The sequence below is a fragment of the Taudactylus pleione genome, unplaced genomic scaffold (assembly GCF_031769625.1).
Source record: "Taudactylus pleione unplaced genomic scaffold, aTauple2 ptg000042l, whole genome shotgun sequence".
NCBI lineage: Eukaryota > Metazoa > Chordata > Amphibia > Anura > Myobatrachidae > Taudactylus > Taudactylus pleione.
This window is the reverse complement of record NW_028284444.1, coordinates 1,863,433-1,886,049: the sequence shown is the minus strand read 5'-3', so window position 1 is coordinate 1,886,049 and position 22,617 is coordinate 1,863,433. Positions and strand designations below refer to the sequence as shown.

Genomic DNA, 22,617 nt, shown 5'->3' with positions numbered 1-22,617 from the left:
ATTTGTGAATTATAAAACAGGCACCTGATGTCGTGAAAATTCCCTTTTTCTAAAGGTTAATTGCATACATACAAAAATGTTCCATGAATGGCAATTGAAAGCTCTTAAACACCAGGGGCTAAATTTACTAACGTTCAATTTGTGATTCATTTTTATGAATCACTGAAATCTCCTAAGATCGAATTGAACTCGAACAGCAAAATCCCTCAGTAAATCTCAAATTTACTAAGAATGGATTTTGCTTTAGATTTTCTAATCAAATTCGATCTTGTTTCATGTTAAAAAGGGATTTGCTGTTCAATTTGGCATAGTCATGTCTAAATCGAACAGCAAATCCCACTTCAAAACGAAGTGAAAATTCCTGACTGAAAAGAACTGCTACATGCTTTCACTTTCAGCATGAGCATGAGCAGTTAGTTTTCACACAGATACATGCAGACATCAGTAAGATGCCTGCATGTATCTTATTGTAACAAGCTTGGAAAGAGTTATTTTAAAAAAATAAAAAAAAAAAGACATGGGGTTCCTTCCCAAAACTGAACCAGCCCCGGATTTTTCATAGCCAACCCTCGTTGTCTAAGTACAGGGAATAAATTGTGTATGGTTCCAGCTGTACTTAGCACAACCAGCACTGGGCTCTGATCCTTTCCTGGTTCTGGAATTACAGGGGAAAAAATGTGTAGGATCCCCCTGTAATCTCCAGATCCAGCACCGGACCCTTTCTAGCGAGGGGCTGATGCCACAGCCAGGGGAGCCCTATCACCGTGCCCCCTAGCCACAGCATCAGTTCTGACTGCTAGTCAGCCCAGGCCAGAGGTCCCTGGGGAGTTGGGAACCCCCCCAATTAAGGGGTCCCCCCATCCAGGGCACCCCTAGCCTAGGCTGATAGCCCGGGGGTATCTCTGCCACCCCTGGGCGGTGGGTTGATAGTGTAGGTGTAGTGCGTTTGAATTAGTTTAAAATATTGTCTTTTGCTGTGGAACTGCAGGTCCTAGCAAGCCTCCCCCGCATGCTGGTACTTCCTGGATGTTGCTTAGTGAGTGGCACGGTTTTTTCATTTTTTTTATTTTAAGAAGACCATGGATGCCTACAGGGACAAGGGGACAAGTCCAGGTAATGTAGGTGAGTATGTGTGAGTGTGTATGTAAGTATTAAAACTTTATTTTCATAGTGTGTCTCGTGTTTTTGTAAACATTTCTTTACAGCTGAACTAGAGGTACTAGAGCATGCCCCGCATGTTGGTACTTGTGGTTCCCCAAGTACCAGCATGCGGGGGAGGCTTGCTGGGACCTGCAGTTCTACTGTAAAGACAATGTTTATACTTCACCTTTTTTTACATTACACCTACATTATCAACCCGCCGCCCAGGGGTGGCGGGGATAGCCCCAGGCTCTCACCCTAGGCTAGGGGTGCCCTGGAAAGGGGGACCCCTTTATTGGGGGTCCTCAACTCTCCAGAGATCCCTGGCCTGGGATGACTAGCGGTCAGGGCTGATGCTGCGGCTGGGGGGCCCGGTGATATGGTTCCACTGGCTGTGGCATCAGCCCCCCGCTAGAAAGGGTCAGGTGCTGGTTCTGGAGATTACAGAATGACCACACACAAATTTTCCCCTGTAGTTCCAGAACCAGGACTGGTTCTCAGAGCCCAGTGCTAGTGGTACTAAGTACAGTGGAACCCTGCGCAATATTTTCCCTGTACTTTGACAACCAGGACTATCTATGAAAAGTCTGGGGCTGGTTCTGTTTTAGGGGGGGACCTCACGTCATTTTTTAAACATTTTTAACTCTTTCTGAGCTTTTTACATTAAGATACATGCAGGCATCTCACTAATGTATGCATGATTCTGTGTCAAAACTAACTGCTCATGCTGAAAATGAATGCATGAAGTTCTCCAATTCATTTTGGGATTTGCTGTTCGAGTTTGAGTTCATTTTCCACTTGATTTACAAATCGAATGTCAGTAAATGAAGGGATCTTATTGTCCTCTATGTGAAAACATTGAAGTTTTTTAGAAATTCGATTTAATTTCAAATTCATCTTTCTGTTCGATTTGACATTCGATTTGGGCTTTAGTAAATCCTTTCATAAAAAAATCAAACCAAAATCTAACAGAAAATCGAACAGAAAACAAAATCGATCTTTAGTAAATTTACTCCCAGATGTGTAAACTTATATAGATTTTCCTTTTCTCTATCTCACGGCGATTAGTTAGTCGCCAGATGAAATACTTTTAAGGTAGACTGACAACAACCAGTCCACAGTGTTGCAATCTGGTGGCAGCAAAAAAAACTTCAATTAGTCAGCTATGTTTAGTATGGAATAGTCCTGAAGCTGGTTAACATGCAGCAGTCTGTAGATAAACACTTATGACGGTGATTATATCTAAAGAAAGGATTATTACTCCGTTAATCGATCGGAGCAGTTAGACATAAATGATAACATGTGATTCACAGGATAGTGATATCTGACACCCTCTGTGTACGGCTCGATCCCACTGAGCGTGTGGGAGAGACCGTCATAGAAGACAATTGAGGCCAAATGCCGCTATACAGGTGCAGCTTACCGCTACCGCATACGGGACCTCCGGAGGTTTAGTTAATTCTTGGGATACTTTGCCTGGACCTCAGACTGCTGTGTTGTGGTGTACACCGTGTTGGTTGGCACGCTTGTTAAGTCTCAGTGGCTATTGCCCGACCTGTGGAAGAACTTTGTTAGGTAACGTCATTGACTAAAAAAAAGGAGAGGGTGGAGCTTGACGCATTTCTCAGCCGCGAACAGAGGGCTGTTTCAAAAGAAGTCATGCGCATGCGTTCGGGCATGAGATCGCAGTATGTACGTGGACCCATGGCAGAGTGAATGACAGGAAGTGCCGTTTGTGGGTGGTGATGGGGGTGTGTTCGGGCGAATGCATATGTGATGCAAGGGCATGCATAAATTATCCACTGCATGGCCGTAAGCAACCATAGCACTGCGCGTGGCTGTTAGTAATTCTGAGTAAGGTCAGGGCTTGTGCAAGTGTGCATATGGGTCCGATGTTACTCGATGTTACTGATTGTTTCTCTATATTCCCCTATTATACGAATATGAGTAAGGGGAAGTGGGCGTCCTTATGTCAGGCTGCAATCGCAATGTGAATGCAAACATTTAAATAGCACGACTGATATTAGCAACTGCGATGCGTGTGTATAAGCAGAATTGTGATCCGTAGAGAATCAGGCAATTTGACACTTCCAGCTGTCGTTATTGCACATTGGACATTTATTTAAATCCTGATGTCCATCAATATACAGTAAGTGCTCAATAAACTATTATGTTGGAAGCCTTTTAAAAGGTGCAAGTGTTCTCCACTAAGTATACAGATTTGTTGATATAAGAGTAGCTGGCATGCAGAATATATATAAAAAAAAATTTTTTCCTTTGTTCTTTGGAGCTCATTCAGACCTGCTCGCAAGTTGCGGTTGCTTGCTAGCAAAAAGGGGCTGGATATTTAAATTAAGTGCTCGCACTGCGTTGCGTAAGGATGCCCACTATGTTTTAGCGAGCTACGGCAAAGTGCGCTCGCAAGTGTATATAGACGCTCCCTTGCCACTCGCAACACACGTCATCTCCGGGAAATGAAGGATTAATCGGGACCATCGAGAGCCATCGGAGCTGCTCACAGCCCTTGGGGTGGCCTTAGCCTGCTGCAAGCACAGCGATCAGTGCTGACTGAAATATATGCAGGTGACGTGTACAATGATGCTACTTTGCTAATTATGCACACCCTTTAAACAGCGTTTTGGCGGCCTGACACATCCACTCCCCTGTTCACAAGCACCTTCCCCTGTTACCACCCACAAACGGCACTATCTGTCACTCAAAGCAGCGACCTGATAGTGGCTTACGAGCAACCAAAATCAGATCGCAATGAATGGCTTGCGCACACGCACTGCGAATTATACTCATGCGCAGATGACCGAAAATCGCTCAGAGCGAGCGATCGCGTCCTGTATACATTCTTTATTAACAATCCAATTAGCACTCAAAGGTGAATTCATAAAACATTAATATCATGATTCATGACACAAAAAAATACTAAACTGAGAAGTAGCTTAAGAGAACAAACATTTTTAAATTAATAAAAGTTTTTGTCCTAAAAGGTAGCAACCAAGACTTGGCAGTGCTTGTTTCATTGCTTTTAGGGCTTTCATCATAGCTCCCAAAAGTGAGCAATTTGGGTAAATATGAGCGTGGTTTGCATGCATTTGGTGGAGTTTGTGAGGAGCTTATTATGCCCTGATTTCTATTGTTTAAATGTTGTGAATATGTTCTTATTACCACAAAAGCAGAACCTTCACTTACAAACATAGGAATATGACATTACAACTATAAAGGCATCAGGCAGTCAATTGGGTGCAGTTCAGCAAATAGAAATGCCAGTGCCGGAGCAGGACTCTGCCACCCTGCGCCAACCCTGCTGCCACATATGTGACATCATAACACCACGACAAGGGGGCAGGTCATCGGCACTAGGAAGCAGAGTACCTCCGTAGCATCCTGAGGATGCTCCAGGCAGCTCTACAGGATCCAGGGTGCCTGGTCAGCTCTGCAGCAGCGCTACCTAACGACTGTACGGTGCTGCTCCAGGCACCCTACAAGGCAAGGGCAGGTGCCGTGGGGCAGCGACAGTGCCACCCTTGGAGCCATGCACTGCTCACCACTAGTTACAGCCCTGATGAATGCTGGGCAATTTTCAAACATTTACATATTTCAATGCATCATGGTGTTATGAAGAGGGTACAGCAGAATTACATAGAATTAGTACATTTCATTTTCTTTTGTGTGAAAGAATATATAGCTAGTAGCAACTTATGGTAGAGTTATAAAGGGTGTGATATAATGGGGGAGCACTGTATAACAAAACTGAATAATAATATATAAAATCACCTTCGCAGGTTAAAGCATTTCCACATACTGAGCTGGGTGTCAGTTTTACCAATGTGAATTTATACATTGTATTTCCTTAATTATAATTGTCCTATATATGCAACTATTGAAATACTATAATGACATGTTAGATTTCTAAGAATGTTTCTCTGATGCTCTGTGTCTATTCTTTCTCCTTAGAATCCATTTTTGCCAACTACCCACTAATAGTGATTTACTCAGCTTTGGCAGTGATCATTTTATTCTTAATTACCATCTTCATTCACCTCCTCATATGGAAAATGAAAGCAAAGCCAACGAAAATGCCAGGTCTGTATTACACACCAACCATGATGAATATAAAGGAACATTATCACCAACATAATTTAAAGTGAACATTATGACTATGGTCTATTCATTATGGTCTATTCATTCATACCTCCTCATATGGAAAATGAAAGCAAAGCCAACGAAAATGCCAGGTCTGTATTACACACCAACCATGACGAATATAAAGGAACATTATCACCAACATAATTTAAAGTGAACATTATGACTATGGTCTATTCATTATGTTAATTATCAGGGTCGCAATAGCACTGACTTGGCAGTGCTAGTGCACCTGCGTGACCTAGAGTTCAAAGTCTCAACGTCTGGCGGAAGGAGCCGAACAGGGGCAGAGGGATCGGAAAGGATTCCTCTTCGCAACTCCAAAATTCCTTCCCATAGAAAAAGAGCGGGGTGTGCGCTGCAAGCGGGAGCACTCGCCATCTGAAGATGACGAATGCTTCCGCAGTCAAGCTCCGAAAATATTGTATTTTCAGAGCTTGATGAATTCCTGTCCTCATACTAGTGTATGAGGACAGCGGGCTACAGTGGAAGTGAAAGGTAAGCAGGAGATATCTGTGAGACCTCCTGCTTTACCCTTTTGATGAATGGCCCAGACACTTAATTTCTACAAAAGCAGGTGAGAATGTTCATTTTCACCTGCTTTTGTAGAAAATAAGTGATAATGAATAGACCCCTATAAGAGATCATTATAGTTTTTGTAAACCTGTGTGCTATTTTAGTTTTGAGAATGGAGGTGTCCATGCATTTCTCATCATTGGGCCTGATTCAGAGTTGGGAATAGAGTAAGATAGAGCAAATATCTATACAGCTTGGTAATACTATGCTGCACTGCAGGTGGGGCAGATGTAAAATGTGCAGAGAGAGTTAGATGTGAGAGGGGATATGTCCAAACTGAAATCTAAATTGCAGTGTAAAAATAAACCTGTGCAGCATTTGTGGGCTACAGGCTCGGACTGGGCTGCCAGGAAATTGGGTAATTCCCCGGTGGGCCTCACTGTGTTTTGGCCATGCCTCCTTCTATGAGGGGGCAGGGCTTAGTGGGCTGCGATGTGGGGAAATTAGTAAACTGCCGTCAGGCCCAGCAGTATTAACAATGGGTCCAGTGGAGCTTTACTACTCCAGACCTCTGCCCATTCAGTCCCCGTCCATGGCCAATGAAGCTCCGCCTACCCACAGGATGCCAAAGCTCTGCCCAATCCACTTAATCCCCGCTCACTTGCGGGTTTAGGAAGTTCCGTCCATTTACCCCCTGCAGTGCTTCCTGAGTCAGCAGCATGAAGCAGGAACTAAAAGAGGCTGCCAGGCATATCTGCACACCACACTGCAGGCAATAGGAGGCTCAGCTGCATCTGTAAGGTATGTCTGTGACAGTGTTCTTTATAGGGGCACTGTAGAAAAATGGCATTTAGGAGAATACTGTGCACTAAAGTGTGGCTTGTGGAGCATTTCTGTGGTGGCATTTGGGGTATTGTTGTGGAGGGCATGAGGGGTATTTTTATGGTGCATGCTGGGTATTTTTATGGGAGGGCATGTGGGGTATTTTGTATAGGGATCTGGGGCATTTTTGTGGTGGCATATGGGTTATTTCTGTGGTAGCATGTGGGATATTTTTGTGGGGGGGCATATGGGATACAGTTGTGGGGGCAAATACCAACTGATATTTTTTGTAACAAAAATCATTCTAAATTTTTCTTGTTGATCCCAATTATATAATAATAGGTGGCATTATAATATGCCGCTTTTATTCTTGAGTCTTTTGTATATCTTTGTTTCTTTTTTAAAGAATAATTATTTTCTTACAAACAAGGAAATATTTCTTTCTGGTAATAAAAGTATTAATTAGAAAGTTAGATAGACAGAGCAGTGGCACACACAAGTGTGGTTCTCAGTACCCATAAACCCCTCCTGATACACACATTTTATATCAGAAATAGAGCCCCTATGCGGGACCAATAATATGCGATTCTATGAGAGGTGACAGGGACTTAGGGGTCTATATACTAAGCCTTGGAAAGTAGATGGAGATAAAGTACCAACTAATCAGCTCCTAACTGTCACTTTACAGGCTGTTTGAGAAATTATAGTTAGGAGCTGACTGGTTGGTACTTTATATCCATCCACTTTATCTCTCTCCACAGCTTAGTACATGTGCTCACCCCTATCAGCTATAGTACATACAGACTAAAGTGCTTCCTTAAAGTTTTATATATGTGTGAGTAGGGGAAAAGGGGAGGAGAAGGAAAGGAAAGGGATAGATGGGGGGAGGGGGCAGGTTCGGACTGGACACATGGGGTAGTCATGGGGTACATAGTAGCCACGCCTTCTATCGCGGGAGGGCATGGCCAACAGCAACATTCATTTGTTGCAGGCTGCAGTGCAGCTGCTTGCCGGGCAGTCATCAAGGCTGTGACTAAACCGTTCGGCAGCTACATGCAGGGGACTGGAGTACAGTGCACTGACAGTCAGACTCAGCACTGCAGTGCACCACTGGGCAATAAATCCCAGTAGTCTCTGCAGAGGGGTCAGAGGAGCATGTGCTGAGCTCTGATTGAATGAGCGCATCAAATTCTCCTTTGACACATGAAGATCAGCTACAGCCTCATAGGATTGACTCATTGTGAAGCTGTGACTGCTGCTCTGCCAGCTGCCTGAGGCTGCTGTTGTTACTGGTGAGTACATTGTGTGGGAACTACAGTGTGGCATAATGTATGGGGGCACTACAGTGTGGCATAATGTGTAGGCACTACTGTGTAGCAGAATGTGTGGGCGCTACAGGTGCCATAATGTATGGGCGTTACAGGTGGCATAATGTGTGGGCACTTCAGTGACAATGTGGGGGGATACTACAGTGTGGTATATCTTCCTGACCCTTGTATACTCACCACTACCTATCTGCACTACCCCCTGACCCCTCCTTACCAAACACTATCTCTCTGCACTACCTCCCTGATGCCTCCATACTCACCACTACCTATCTACACTTCCCCCTGACCCCTCCTTACCAAACACTATCTCTCTGTACTACCTCCCTGATCCCTCCATAGTCACCACTACCTATCTGCACTACCCCCTTAACTCCTCCTAACCAAACAGTGTGCTCGCAGACCCATCGCAGAGTGATTGACAGGAAGTGCCATTTGTGGGTGGTGATAGGGTGCGATCAGGCTATCGCAGATGTGCCAGTGCATTTCAACACCGTTCCATGGGTGTGCATGAATTAGTCACTGCGTGGCAATACACAGTGTGAGGTCTCATAGTGTGCGTGGCTGTTAGCAATTTCTGAGTAAGGTCAGGGCTTGTGCAACTATGCGTATGAGTCTGATGTTACTCGATTGTACCGTTAGTTTCGCTATTCTGCTAAGTATTATGGATGTGCATATGGTAAAGTGGGCGTCCTTATGTGATCGCAGTGGAGTGGCTTGCTATCGCAGTTAGGGGTGTGCACCGGCCACTTTTCGTGTTTTGTGTTTTGGTTTTGGATCTGGATCTTTCTTCGTGTTTTGGATCTGGATTGGTTTTGCCAAAACCACCCTTCCGTGTTTTGGTTTCTGGGTTTTGTGTTTTGGATCTGTATTTTTTTTTTAAAAAGCATAAAAACAGCTAAAATCACAGCATTTGTGGGTTTTTCTGCTCCTATGCTATTATTAACCTCAATAACCTTAATTTCCACTCATTTCCAGTCTATTCTGAACACCTCACACCTCACAATAGTGTTTTTATGTCCAAAAGGTTGCACCGAGGTAGCTGGATGACTATGCTAAGCGACACGAGTGGGCGGCACAAACACGTGGCCCATCTAGGAGTGACACAGCAGTGGCAGACAGGATGGCAGTTTGAATAACTAGGCCCCAAACAGTACAAAATGCAAAGACAAAAAAGAGGTGCAAGATGGAATTGTCCTTGGGCCCTCCCACCCACCCTTATGTTGTATAAACAGGACATGCACACTTTAACAAACCAATCATTTCAGCGCCAGGGTCTGCCACACGACTGTGGCTGAAATGATTGGTTCGTTTGGGCCCCCACAAAACAAGCTGGCAATTAATCTGTCCCTGCACAAACTGGCTCTACGGAGGCAAGATGTCGTCCTCATCCTCCTCATCCACCGATTCCTCACCCTCTTTAGTGTTGTGTACATCCTCATCCTCACAGAGTATTAACTAGTCCCCGCAGGAATCCACCACCACAGGTCTCTCTGTACGTTCTGGAGGCTGGTCTCCTTGGAAGAGTTGATAATTCATTTTTATGAACATCATCTTCTCCACATTTTGTGGAAGCAACCTCCTACGCCTTTCGCTGACAAGGTTCCCGGCTGCACTAAACACTCTTTCAGAGTACACACTGGAGGGGGGGGCAACTCAGGTAAAATAGAGCCAGTTTGTACAGGGGCCTCCAAATTGCCTCTTTTTCCTGCCAGTACAGGTACGGACTGTCTGACATGCCTACTTGGATGCTGTCACCGATGTAATCCTCCACCATTCTGTCAATGGTGACAGTATCATATGCAGTGACAGTAGACATGTCAGAAATTGTTGCCAGGTCCTTCAGTCCGGACCAGATGTCCAAACTTGGTCCTGCCTGCCCTGCATCACCGCCAGCGGGTTGCTTAGGATACCTAAGTTTTTTCCTGGCAGCCCCAGTTGCGGGAGAAAATGAAGAAGGAGCTGTTGACGTGTCACGGTCCGCTTCAGCTGACATTGTTTTCACCAGAAGGTCTTTGCACCTCTGCAGGCTTGTGTCAGCCGGAAAGAGAGACACCACATAGGCTTTAAACCTAGGATCGAGCACGGTGGCCAAAATGTAGTGGTCTGATTTCAACAGATTGACCACCCTGGAATCCTGGCAAAGCGAATGAAGGGCAAGTCCCACATGCCGAGCGGAATCGCTCCATCTTAGCTCCTCCTTCACTTTCTCCAGCTGCTTCTGCAAAAGCCTGATGAGGGGAATGACCTGACTCAAGCTGGCAGTGTCTGAACTGACTTCATGTGTGGCAAGTTCGAAGGGCTGGAGAACCTTGCACAACACAGAAATCATTCTCCACTGCACTTGAGTCAGGTGCATACCCCCTCCTTTGCCTATGTCATAGGTGGATGTATAGGCTTGAATGGCCTTTTGCTGCTCCTCCAACTCTGAAGCATATAGAGGGTTGAGTTCCACCGCGTCACAACCTCTTGCTTCAGTTAATGGCGGGGCAGGTTCAAGAGTGTTTGCTGATGCTCCAGTCTTCGGCACGCAGTCGCTGAATGGCGAAAGTGGCCAGAAATTTTTCGGGCCACCCAAAGCTTCTCCTGTACGCCCCTGTCGCTTTTCAGAAAATTCTGCACCACCAAGTTTATTGTGTGAGCAAAACATGGGATGTGCTGGAATTTGCCCAGATGTAATGCCCGCACAATATTGGTGGCGTTGTCAGATATCAGAAATCCCCAGGAGAGTCTAAGTGGGGTAAGCCACTGGGCAATGATTTCCCTCAGTTTCTCTAAGAGGTTGTCGGCGGTGTGCCTCTTACTGAAACCGGTGATACACAGCGTAGCCTGCCTTGGAACGAGCTGGCGTTTCAGAGATGCTGCTACTGGTGACGCTGCTGTTGTTGCTGCGTAAGGTGATACATCTACCCAGGGGGCTGTCACAGTCATATAGTCCTTAGTCTGCCCTGTTCCACTTTTTCTGATGTTTCTGTACAGTCTCGGTATCGCCTGCCTAGTGAAGTGGAATCTAGACGGGATTTGGAACCGGGGACACACTACCTCCATCAATTGTCTAAATCCCACTGCACTAATGGCGGATACCGGACGCACGTCTAACACCAACATAGCAGTCAAGGCCTCAGTTATACGTTTTGCTTCAGGATGACTGCTGTCGTACTTCATCCTCCTCGCTATGGACTTTTGGAGGGTCAATTGTTTAGTAAAAGTAGTGGTGTTCCTACTTCCTCTCTGGGATGATGAATGACTCCCAGCAGCAGCAACAGCAGCAGCGGCAGCAGGAGGCATATGCAATGCAGGATCCTCCGGAGGAATCCCAGATAGGAGAGTCAGTCATGCCAGTGACATGGCCTGCAGGACTACTTCCGATCCTGACTGAGGAAATTGACGAGGAGGGAGTTGACGGTGTGGTTTGCAGGTGCTTGGATACAACAGGACAACGGGATTTAGGTGTCCCTGGACTGCTTACGGTCTTAGCCAAAGTTTCTGAACTTGACAGTAACTTTTTGTTCCTAGGTGGTTAACGTCCCTACCCCTACTTATTTCACCTTTACATATGGTACATATGGCAAGACAGTTGTTGTCCGGATTTGGATAGAAATATTGCCAGACCAAAGAGGTGGAATGTTTGGTCTTCTGCCCAGGCATGACCGTGATGGGCTTTTTCATCCCACGGACAACAACTGTCTCACCCGGAGCCTGATTTAAACAAACCACATCACCATCAGAATCCTCCTCGCCAACTTCCTCCTCAGTGCCAGCTACACCAGTATCCTCATCCTGTTGTACTTCAACAGTGACATCTTCAATTTGCATATCAGCAAGTGGACTGTGGGTGCTCCTTTCAGCACTTGCAGGGGGCGTGCAAATGGTGGAAAGAGCCACCTCTTCCCGTCCAGTGCTGGGAAGGTCAGGCATCGCAACCACCACCACACTTGGACTCTCCTTGGGGATTTGTGATATCTTCTTAAAAACGCACAGTTCTTCGCTGTGCTTTTGCCAGCTTAACTCGTTTGATTTTTTTATCGGGAGGAGGGCTTCCATCGTCATGTGAAGCTGATCCACTAGTCATGAACATAGGGAAAGACCTTAGCCGTTCCTTGCCACTCCGTGTCGTAAATGGCATATTGGCAAGTTTACGTTTCACTTCAGATGATTTAAATGTTTTTTTCAAGGTCATTTTCCTGAACTTTGTCATTTGGGATTGTATGTGCCCTCTACTATGACATTGGGCATCGGCCTTGGCAGACGACGTTGATGGCATGTTATCGTCTATGCCATGACTAGTGGCAGCAGCTTCAGCACTAGGAGGAAGTGGTTCTTGATCTTTCCCTATTTTATTTTTATCGGAGAAAGTTTGGTCCTCCATTTATGTTATATTGATATATACTTGCGGCTAAGGCGCACACAAACACAGAAAATATTTTTTTATTTTTGTTGGAGACTAGTGCACTTTGTGGGTTACACCACCCTTTAAGAAATGAGCCAGCCGGCCCCTTACTTATGGGACACAGGCGCACGCTTGGCGCTGCTCCTTTGTTGATGCACGTGCAGCTACAGCCCACACAATTCACAAACACAGAAAATATTTTTTTATTTTGTTTGGAGTGCCCTTTGGGGGTTACAGCACCCTTTAACGGACAAGCCAGCCGGCCCTTTACTTATGACACAGGCGCACGCTTGGCACTACTTTGTTGATGCACGTGCGGCTACTGCGCACACAATTCACAAACACAGAAAATATTTTTTTATTTTGTTTGGAGTGTACTTTGGGGGTTACAGCACCCTTTAACGGTCAAGCCAGCTGGCCCTTTACTTATGACACAGGCGCACGCTTGGCACTACTTTGTTGATTCACGTGCGGCTACTGCGCACACAATTCACAAACACAGAAAATATTTTTTTATTTTGTTTGGAGTGTACTTTGGGGGTTACAGCACCCTTTAACGGTCAAGCCAGCCGGCCTTTTACCTATGACACAGGCGCACGCTTGGCACTACTTTGTTGATGCACGTACGGCTACTGCGCACACAATTCACAAATACAAAAAACTATATATTTTTTTATTTTATTTGGAGTGCCCTTTGGGGGTTACAGCACCCTTTAGCGGTCAAGCCAGCCGGCCCTTTACCTATGGGATACAGGCGCACGCTTGGCGCTGCTCATTGTTGATGCACGTGCAGCCACAGTGCACACAATTCACAAACACAGAAAAAAAAAATTTTTTTTGTTTGGAGTGTACTTTGGGGGTTACAGCACACTTTAACGGACAAGCCAGCCGGCCCTTTACTAATGGGACACAGGCGCACGCTTGGCACTGCTTCTTTGTTGATGCACGTGCAGCCACAGTGCACACAATTCACAAAAACAGAAAATATAATTTTTTTTTGCACTTGGGGGGAGCACCCCTGATGGACAGAGCACCCCCTGGACAACACTACAGCACCCCTTTAGGACTGGGACACTGCACAGGACTTTGGAGTGGACACAGCCCCTATGGACAACTGACTGCACAACACAGTCCAGCCAGCCCCTATGGACTTTGAAGGAGTGGACACAGCCCCTATGGACAACAGCAGCACAGCACAACACAGCCAGCCCCTATGGACTTTGAAGGAGTGGACACAGCCCCTATGGACAACAGCAGCACAGCACTGCACAGCACAGCACAACACTACACTACACAGCTCAGCCAGCCCTAACTCCCACCCTCCCTCTTCACTGTCCACAGCAGAGTGAGAAAATGGCGCCGACGCGGGTACCTAATATAGGATCCAAAACCCGCGAGACCCGGAAGGCGGGATGATGACGTTTTGCCTCGATTTCAGATCCGAGTCAGGCGGGAAAAGTCGAGCCTGACTCGGATCGGCCTCGGATCGGAGGGGCTCGGGGGGTTAGGATTTCAGAAATCCGAACCCGCTCACCCCTAATCGCTGTTGAACTGCAGCCATATGCAATATTTTGCGATCTGTAGTGAATCAGGCCCTAGGTCTACAACTGCATTAAGATTTACATTGGAGACACACATGCCATGATATCAGTTAAATTATTTTAGATCTATTCCGAAATAGCAGCATGTGGCCCAGCAGTACTGTTTATTTGCCTTTTTAATTTCTGTTAGTTCTCTTTATTTTTGTGGTTTCAGTTGTATACTGTCTCAGGGTCATAGGGAGGGGTGTGCACCCTAAACTTAACCCTCTCGGGGGTTGCCTAACCCTAACCCTCTCCACTAGGGGTCCCTAACTCTAACCTCCAGGGGCTGGCTGGCAACTTTCAGCCTGGGGGGGGCAGACACAAGCAAGTGACCCAGTTTTTCTACTAGCGAATGCAATGTAAAAATGGGTGTGACAACAATGCTGGTGGCATGGTTTCCGTAATGTGCGTGTGGTTTAAATAGCAAATTAGGTATATGAGGGTAAAATTGTTATGACAAAGAGCTATAAATAAATACCATCTATTGTGTGCGTCTCCTGGGGACTGGGCTGAGTAGCTGCGCCCGTCCCTTTGTTCTGCCTTCCCCTAAAGCTCCATCCCACAGTGTGTTTGACCCGGAGAAGACTGGGCACAATTCATCTATCACAAAACAGGCATGGTGCATTTCACAGTTAACAAAACGGGCAGGGCGTAGTGCCCTGCTAAAAGTACCTTGTGTGAACACTAATATGTACATACATACAGACACATTAAGCCCACACACACGCAGGGGAATTCAATTCAAAGCGATGTTGTATAGCCCCGGGAGGTAGCTCCCGAAGCTATTCAGTTCAACGCGATGTTTGGTCGGGCTAAAGGATTTCTTCTCGCACCCCCCTGGAGATGCGAGGAGAAATCCGACAAAACTGCCGGCCATGCGACTGTTTGCCAGCTTAGCACGGCACTAACAGCCGCATGGCAGGCACTTTAGTCGGAGAATGCCAGTTCTCGCGACTAAACACCCAAGTTAAGGTGCGTGAGCTGGCTTTCTTCGACTTAACAGCGTGCTGAATTGAATAGCTCCAGGAGCTCCATCCCGGGGCTATTCATCATCGCGCTGAAATTAATTCTGACAATGAATATTATAAAGAACAATACAACACCCCCCACTTGCAAAGTTTATTCCGCACTGACTCATATAATTTGTATACAAAATATAGATAGATAGATAGATAGATAGATAGATAGATAGAGATTGAGAGAGAGAGAGAGAGAGAGAGTGAGTGAGTGAGTGAGTGAGTGAGAGAGAGAGACATACACTGTGTATAAGCTCCACCCTCCACTTACCTGGTTTCTAAAAGGGTAGAAAAGACAGGTAGCACAGGCTCTCCTGTACTCTGGATCACTCCTCACCTCTGCCCTCTCCGTCTCTCTCATCCTGGGGTGCCATCAAACTTCTTTTTCAGCTCTTCTTCCCTGACAGACTCCCCGATAAGCCCCACCCTCTTTTTCCACTTTCCAGCCTCTTGGGTTCCTGGGAAAGGAATTTCGATGCCTATCTTAAGTCCCTTATCAGGATATGGATTTTGCATCGTGGTCGCCGGTCTCATAAATACATCCCTTAGATCGCAGCGAGGTAGTTGCTCTGCTAAGCACTAAACCCTGACCCAGAATCAGGTCGTCTATGAATGATTTAGCACATGTCATATACATAAACGTACTGTTAATATGTTTGTGCCACCTGTGTACTCAATCACCAATGTCCTTCCTCTCCTTTAACCTTTACACAGCTACACCCACTCCCCCTGGTGCAAGCCAGGAAACTATTTTTCTGGAGCCCTTCCCTCTTCAATATCCTACAGGCAGGCTATTCCTAGTCCTACTGCTGCACGCTTTTCCTATAGGGCTTACTGTATACCCGTACCTCCCAACATTTGGTTTTCACAGCCCGATACTTCCCAAAAAGGGGCGTGGTCTATCCATAAATGGGCATGGTCTATCTGTGAATGGGGCATGGCCTAGCGGCACCCCCCCATTTACATCACTAATCTCTGAGATGCTGGGCTGGCCACGGGCTTCCTTCCCGCACTGTGAATACATGCCGTGCGCATGCGCATGCATCTATTATCGCTCTGCTTATCTGCTGCTCTGCTATGTGCGTGCTCCCCCCAACTTTCCTCCCACCGAAGGACACTGCGGGCTGCGAGTGGTACAGCGGAACAGTCCCCAAAAACGGCACTGTCAGGCTGAATGTGGGACAGTTGGGAGGTATGGTATATCAGCCAACAGGCGTAGGTGCTGTGTACCAGCACAGTCCCACTCCCAGTTTAATTTTGATCTTTACATAGTTACTTTATAATGTACTACAAAAAGTTGGCATGTTCTAAATAGCTATCTCACAAAGAAGGTTATATTTAATTAATGTCAATATTTTTAGGACTTCCTTTCCCACCTCAAATGATAGTTGCCATGAACATAAAGGAAGATGCCGATTCGTGGAGCTATAAGTATCCAGAAGAAGAACATGGAGATGATACAACAGAGAAGTGCGCCTGCTAAGTCAAAAAGTGGATTAAACACAGAACAACAGTTCTATTGTTTTATTTAATCTATTTGCTGTAACTCATTGCTCTGGGATTCAAAAATATGGATTTTTTGTGTGGTTATATATTTTTTTTTAAGCCTATGGGCTTCTTCCCATATAGTGCTATGAGAGGCATCCAATTGGACGCCGGCGGCATGCACGTTGTTTTACGCATGCACAGAGGGACTTCTGGGTCATAAACCCTGGAGTTCCTCTCTCATTGGGAGAGCTGCCCTTAGCAATTTCCTTCATGCATACCGGTCGACTGCGCATGCGTCTTAGCCGCAATATGCACGCTTGGTGATTGAATTGCGATCAAATGTGACCACAGATGTAGTGAGGATTTATTCACAAGTGTCTTTTTGTGAAAAGTAACAGGGAGTGGCGGCAAAAACGCGGGCAGTCATGACCATTTTCAGGGTGTGTATCTGTCTACATCTGCGATCAATTATGCAGAAATTCGGATGTAATTGAAATACCAACTGCCGGGGAGCTGTCTAAATCCCGGCGTCTAAATCCCGACTGGGGACTAAAGATAGGCGCCGGAATCTCGACACACGGCTTCCCGTACGAAAGTAGGCCGGCCCATCTTATTTCTTAGCCACGGGGGGGGAGGGTTAGGTTTAGGCAGCCCCAGGGAGACTTAGGGTTAGGCACACCCCAGGAAGGGTTAGGTTTAGGATGCGGAGAGGGGGGGATAGGGTTAGGCACCACCGGGGGGAGGGTTGGGGGGGGGAGAGGGGTAGGGTTAGTGTACCTACATACCCCTGTTGGGATCTCATACTCAACCCGCAGAAATGATGGCGCCAGCATCTCTGTTCCCATGTCCATTCTGCGTTACCATAGAATTACTCAGATGGTCAAATACTGAAGGATCTGCATGTTTGTACGCACTTGCTTGGATCTGCGAAGCCACTGGTGGGCATCTCAATACATTTCCAGGAGACTGCATGGATTAGCATATTTCACACAGCAGCTGAGTACGGGTTCCCAGCTGCGATTGTATCAGCGTACATATCTGAATCAGGCTGTGGGACACCACAATGTTTTTGGGATGGGGGGCCAAGATATAATTTAATTTTGACAACACTAAATCACTGACTGTAGCCCTCTCAAGGGCAGCTAGAGTAACCTGCAGACAGAACATTGTAGTACAGCTGCAGAAGTCAAATCTCAGGGCCTCTATATACACCATGCAGGCAGCAGAAGGAGGGTGAGCTGAGCTGCTGGGTACCAGGTGTGGGTGCAGTGTCAGACCCCCACACATGTACTGTCACACTGAGCCTGGCACTGATATAGTGTGCTGCAACACCTCTATTCCTCAGTCAATGTCAGATCACTGTGCAGCATACGGTGCCAGTCATTCCTTTTAACCACCTAACTGCTAATATTTTTTCCAAAAACAGCTCAGAAATTGTCGGGTTTTTTTATGATTGAATTATGTCCAGAACATTGTTTTAAAACTTATCCAAAATGATTTTATTAAAAAAAACACATTTTTTTAAACACTTTATTCCATAAAAATAGCATATTTTATGGTATACTGTAATGATGGCCATTGACAGCTGTACCATCGATGGTCAATGGGTTCAACCATCGACAGAAACTATTGATTGTTTGAGACCTCAGCTGCTGATGTTTCCTTAACACCCCCATGGTTCTCACTCTGGACACATCAGGTCTCTGAAGCAGTTCTCCAGCTGATGTTGCCAAAGAGGAGGCATAGAGGAAGAGCCAAAGGGGTGGGGCCCTCTCCTCAAGCTGGACCGCCTCCTCCTCCCTTTACATTATGGTGCGGCGGCAGGCAGCATATTATAATGAGTCAGTCTGACTCATTATTAGTACCTGGCCGGGCTGCTGATAATGCCACCGGCTTCATTGCGGTGGGCTCCAGTGAAATGCACCAGCTGCACCGCTTTAGTTCCCACTCTGATTGACACCTCTCTCAAATGTTGGGGAGGGAGTCGCTCCCCTACCCCCCCAACCCCCCATCCCACATTCCAGCGTCTATGAGGTTCAGGCCCATAGTGTATTTAATAAATACATGAATTAATGATATTCTTGTCAATTAAGAGAACCACAATTCCGGCTGCACTGTCCCATAGTGCCGAACGCCAGCTCCACAATTTTGGATAAGATGCAAGATCAAAGAGAGGGATGCTAGGAAATATATTGTACTGTATCAATAAAGCCCACAATAGATCAAATGCATGTCAATTAATACATCTATGCACTTACAGTACATTGGTCTTCTATTAGTAGAATGATGTTGACTTTTTGTTTTATTTGCACAGATTGGATTTATTTCATATTTCAGAAAGTGCACATTGAAAAAAACAGAGACCTATTTAATGCAATAATTCCATCTATGTCCCGTATTCAATTAGACGCGAAAAGCCGAGATCCGTGAAAAAGTATCGCCGATTGCGACTTTTCATCTGTCGGAAACTTATCTCCGTATTCAATTTAATCCATTTTACGCGTACGTGGAAAGTCAATGCAATGTAATAGGCGAAAAAGATTCGCCTCTGAATAGCTGGAGAAAAGAAGTGCAACATTTTTGTTTTGGGGGTACAAAGGTGGGGACACCTCTCAGAACGCTTGGGACAGCCCCCAAAGGACAACTGTGTTAAAAAATTCCTGAAAAAAACTTAAGTACACCCCAAAAAAGTACTTTGAATTTGGGGACGAAAAAAACAAATAGGGGGGACATCTTCGCAAACTAGCGAAATAAGGTTCTGGGGGTGCTCTAAAAAGGGGCCAAAAGTTTTTGGGATTACAGGTACTTTTACGAGGGTGGAATTTCACTGTCATTAAAACTATACTTTAGAGACATTAAAAGATGCTTGCACCCATTTTCAGGTACCCCAAATTTGCCCAGACTGCTTATTTGCTCCAAAAAATACTGCTTTATGCCATTCTTCACCACTTGTGCAAAGACGCTAATTAGAGACTATTGTACCAACTTAAGTACCCCAAACAGTTTTATTAGGGCTATTCGGGCACTACTACATTGATCCCCAAAGTTTCTGCATCTTCCTAGGGGTTCAGGCTGATTTCCCCGAGTCTGACACCACTTTCCTTGTGTTCTGACTTCACGTGTCGCCGTTTTCGAGTCTTTTGGTATTGAGTAGGGCAAATAGCGGGGACGTGCACGATAAGTTTCCGCGACCAAAAGTCGCGATGTAGGTGAAAAGTCCGGCATGTGAAACTTTATCGCGGGTGCAAAACTAATTGAATACCGCCCTATATAGGTAACATATTGTATGTATGTAATATTAAGCATTTCCATTTTTTACTCATATGTGTATAGTTCTTGTTGTTAATAACATTATTTTATGATGTAATATGTTTAATTATAAAATATACTGGATATATTTTTTTTCTTTGAAATTGATACTATATGTAGCCATATGTAGCATAGAACATTCTGTATTGGTTATAAAATTTTGAACAAATAAAAATAAATGAAATATTTATTTGGTGTACTTTCTTAGAAAATTGGTACAAATCCAGAAAAATAGCTTGTCTATTTCTGCTGTTTTCTGTGTATTAAGGGGCACATACAACGACTTTAGGCCAAATGTGAAGATTATGGCGAGTTAGCAGTCCGATTTAAAGCAGCAGTGTTTATTAAGGCAAGGGCAGGTTGGTTTTGTCATAGTAATAAAATAAATTTTCGAAAATCTGACTAATTTGACGGAATCTCAGCACTTCCAAAACCTGCTTATTACATTTGGCCCTTCTTCTTCAAATCCATATGGACACCTATGTAGGTAGTAGTGAATTATTGGTAGGGTGGTCATATATTAATAAAGCAAAAACACATAAATCCTGACACAAATACAATGTAGACTATAAAGAGCACATACAATTATGATTTATTATAAAAATTAGTGTACAAAATGTAAACTGATCATATTAATTATATAAAATAGAAATAAAGTATTTTACAATTATCTTTATCTCCAGTGATAAAGTGTCATTAAGGCTCACTTACAAATGGTAAAAGTGCAAATCTGCAATATAAATGTTCTTATCTGACATTATGCACTTTTGCAGTTGCATCTGGTCGTATATATAATATAGAAGAATGGATTTGTGAAGTCTGAATTGTGTACATCTTTTAAATGTTTAGATACACTGTGATGGTCATAACCAATTTTTAGATTTCTGATGTGTTCGTAATTACAATTCTTTAGTGGTCTGATTGTCCGACCTACGTATTCGAGGCCACATTCGCATCTCAATAGGTAAATGACACCTCGGGATTCACATGACATATTTTGTTTGATTTTGAAATCCTTGTTAATTGTAGATGAGTGGTGGTATGTAAATTTCTTACTGATGTGGGTGTGTCACATTGCAACCTGTACATTTTCCAAAGTAGTGAAAATCCCCTTTTTGTTCTACGTTGGGTAATTGTTTTTGAATTAATGTCTTAGGTGGGATGTGATTTTTTACCAATTTGTACTTTATGTCTGGGGCTTTTCTGTAGATGACCCTTGGTGTTTTGCTGAAAACTTGGTTCAGATCTTCATCTTGTAATAATAAATCCCAATATTTATTTAAGATTTGTTTGACTTGGTGGCCTGACTTATTGTATTGAGTGATACATTGGACCTCTTGTTGATGAGGTGTTTTTGTTGTTGTATTTTTATTCCCTGATTTTAATAGTGTGCTCCTATCCATTTGTCCTGTTTCTATAAAGGCCTGTTGTACCAGTGAAGGATTGTATAATTTGTTAGTGAATTGTGTGCTCAGTTCAAGTCCTTGTTCGTAATATTCCTCAATCTTGGAGCAATTTCTCTGGATTCTCCTAATTGCCCTTTAGGTATATTCTCTGGCCAGCTCTAGTAGTGTCCACTGGTAGATAAAATATAACTATTGACATCTACATTTTTCTTGTATGTCCGGGTGTGTAGTCTATTATTATCAATGCTGATCTGTGTGGTGAATCTAAGGTTACGGTCATTGTTATTTATATGGTCTAGAAAGGTATCCAATGAGGATCTGTTACCCTTCCATATAAAAATGATGTTGTCTATGTATCTCTGCCATAGGATCAAGTTTGCCCAAAGCCATGCCCCCTCCATATGTGCTCCTCCTCCCACTTGCCCATGAACATCTGGCATAGCTAGGGGCGACTCTCGATCCCATGGCAGTGCCTTGGTCTGAAGATAGTATGTGCCATCAAACCACAGGTAATTGTGATGTAGTATAAAATTAATGGCCCCAATGATGAACTCGATTTGGGTGTGTTCCAACATCCCGTCTTTTTCTAGAAAATATCTGGCACTCTCTAGACCCTGTACGTGTTTAATCTAGGTGTAGAGTGAGCATACATCACTGGTTACTAACCAATACTCCGGGTGTCAGTCTATTGTCTCCAGAGTGTTGATTATGTCAGTAGTGTCCCTGATATAAGACGGTAACGATTTGACCATGTCCTGTAAAAGGGAATCTGCATATAGTGCCAGGTTGACTGTGAGAGATATGATGCCTGAAACTAATGGGCGTCTGGGTGGGTTAACTGGGTCCTTGTGTATTTTGGGAAAAAAATAGAAAAAAGGTATGACCAGGTGTTGGTTATTTAGGAAATTGAACTCTTGTTTTGTTAGGATGCCTTAATTAAATACTTGCTTCAGTATAATGTCTAGCTCCGTTTTGTATTTTAATGTGGGGTCTCCCTTAAGTACCTGGTATGTTTCAGTGTCACTAAGAATTTTATGTGCTTCTGTGATAAATTTTGTTATATCTAAGATCACAATCCCCACATCCTTATACGCTGGTTTGACAACAATCTCCTTGTTCCATTCTAGTTCTATCAATGCTTGTCTTTCTTTGTTAGTGATTTTGTACGTGTGCCTGGTCTCAGGTTGCATGAGTTCTAGGTCTTTGGTGACCAGTGCTTCAAAAGTCTTAAGTTGGGTAAACACAGTGATTACACTATATGGTATTTCATACAATCTTGATACTTTTGACCAGTCTACATAACCATCCTATAGTGTGTACCCCCAATCCATCATTTACACCAATGGGACTATCCCACGGATGACTTGGTGTTGTTACATGAAGCATGTAGCAATATATTGTGTTGTCGTACAACATAACAAGTACTGTGTACATTGATGCAATATATATTGTTACCAACCATTGCCA

At 44.5% G+C, this 22,617-nt stretch overlaps 1 protein-coding gene across 1 annotated transcript in view; it reads left to right on the top strand.

The window, feature by feature from the left end:
• Positions 1-16,430, top strand: part of LOC148537907 (tumor necrosis factor receptor superfamily member 18-like) — a 45,973-nt gene extending 29,543 nt beyond the window's left edge. Inside the window, exons 5-6 of the mRNA XM_088460114.1 lie at positions 5,107-5,235; positions 16,309-16,430. Coding sequence (XP_088316240.1) covers positions 5,107-5,235; positions 16,309-16,430 — 251 coding nt within the window. The remainder of the gene's footprint in view (positions 1-5,106; positions 5,236-16,308) is intronic.
• Positions 16,431-22,617: the final 6,187 nt, after the last annotated feature.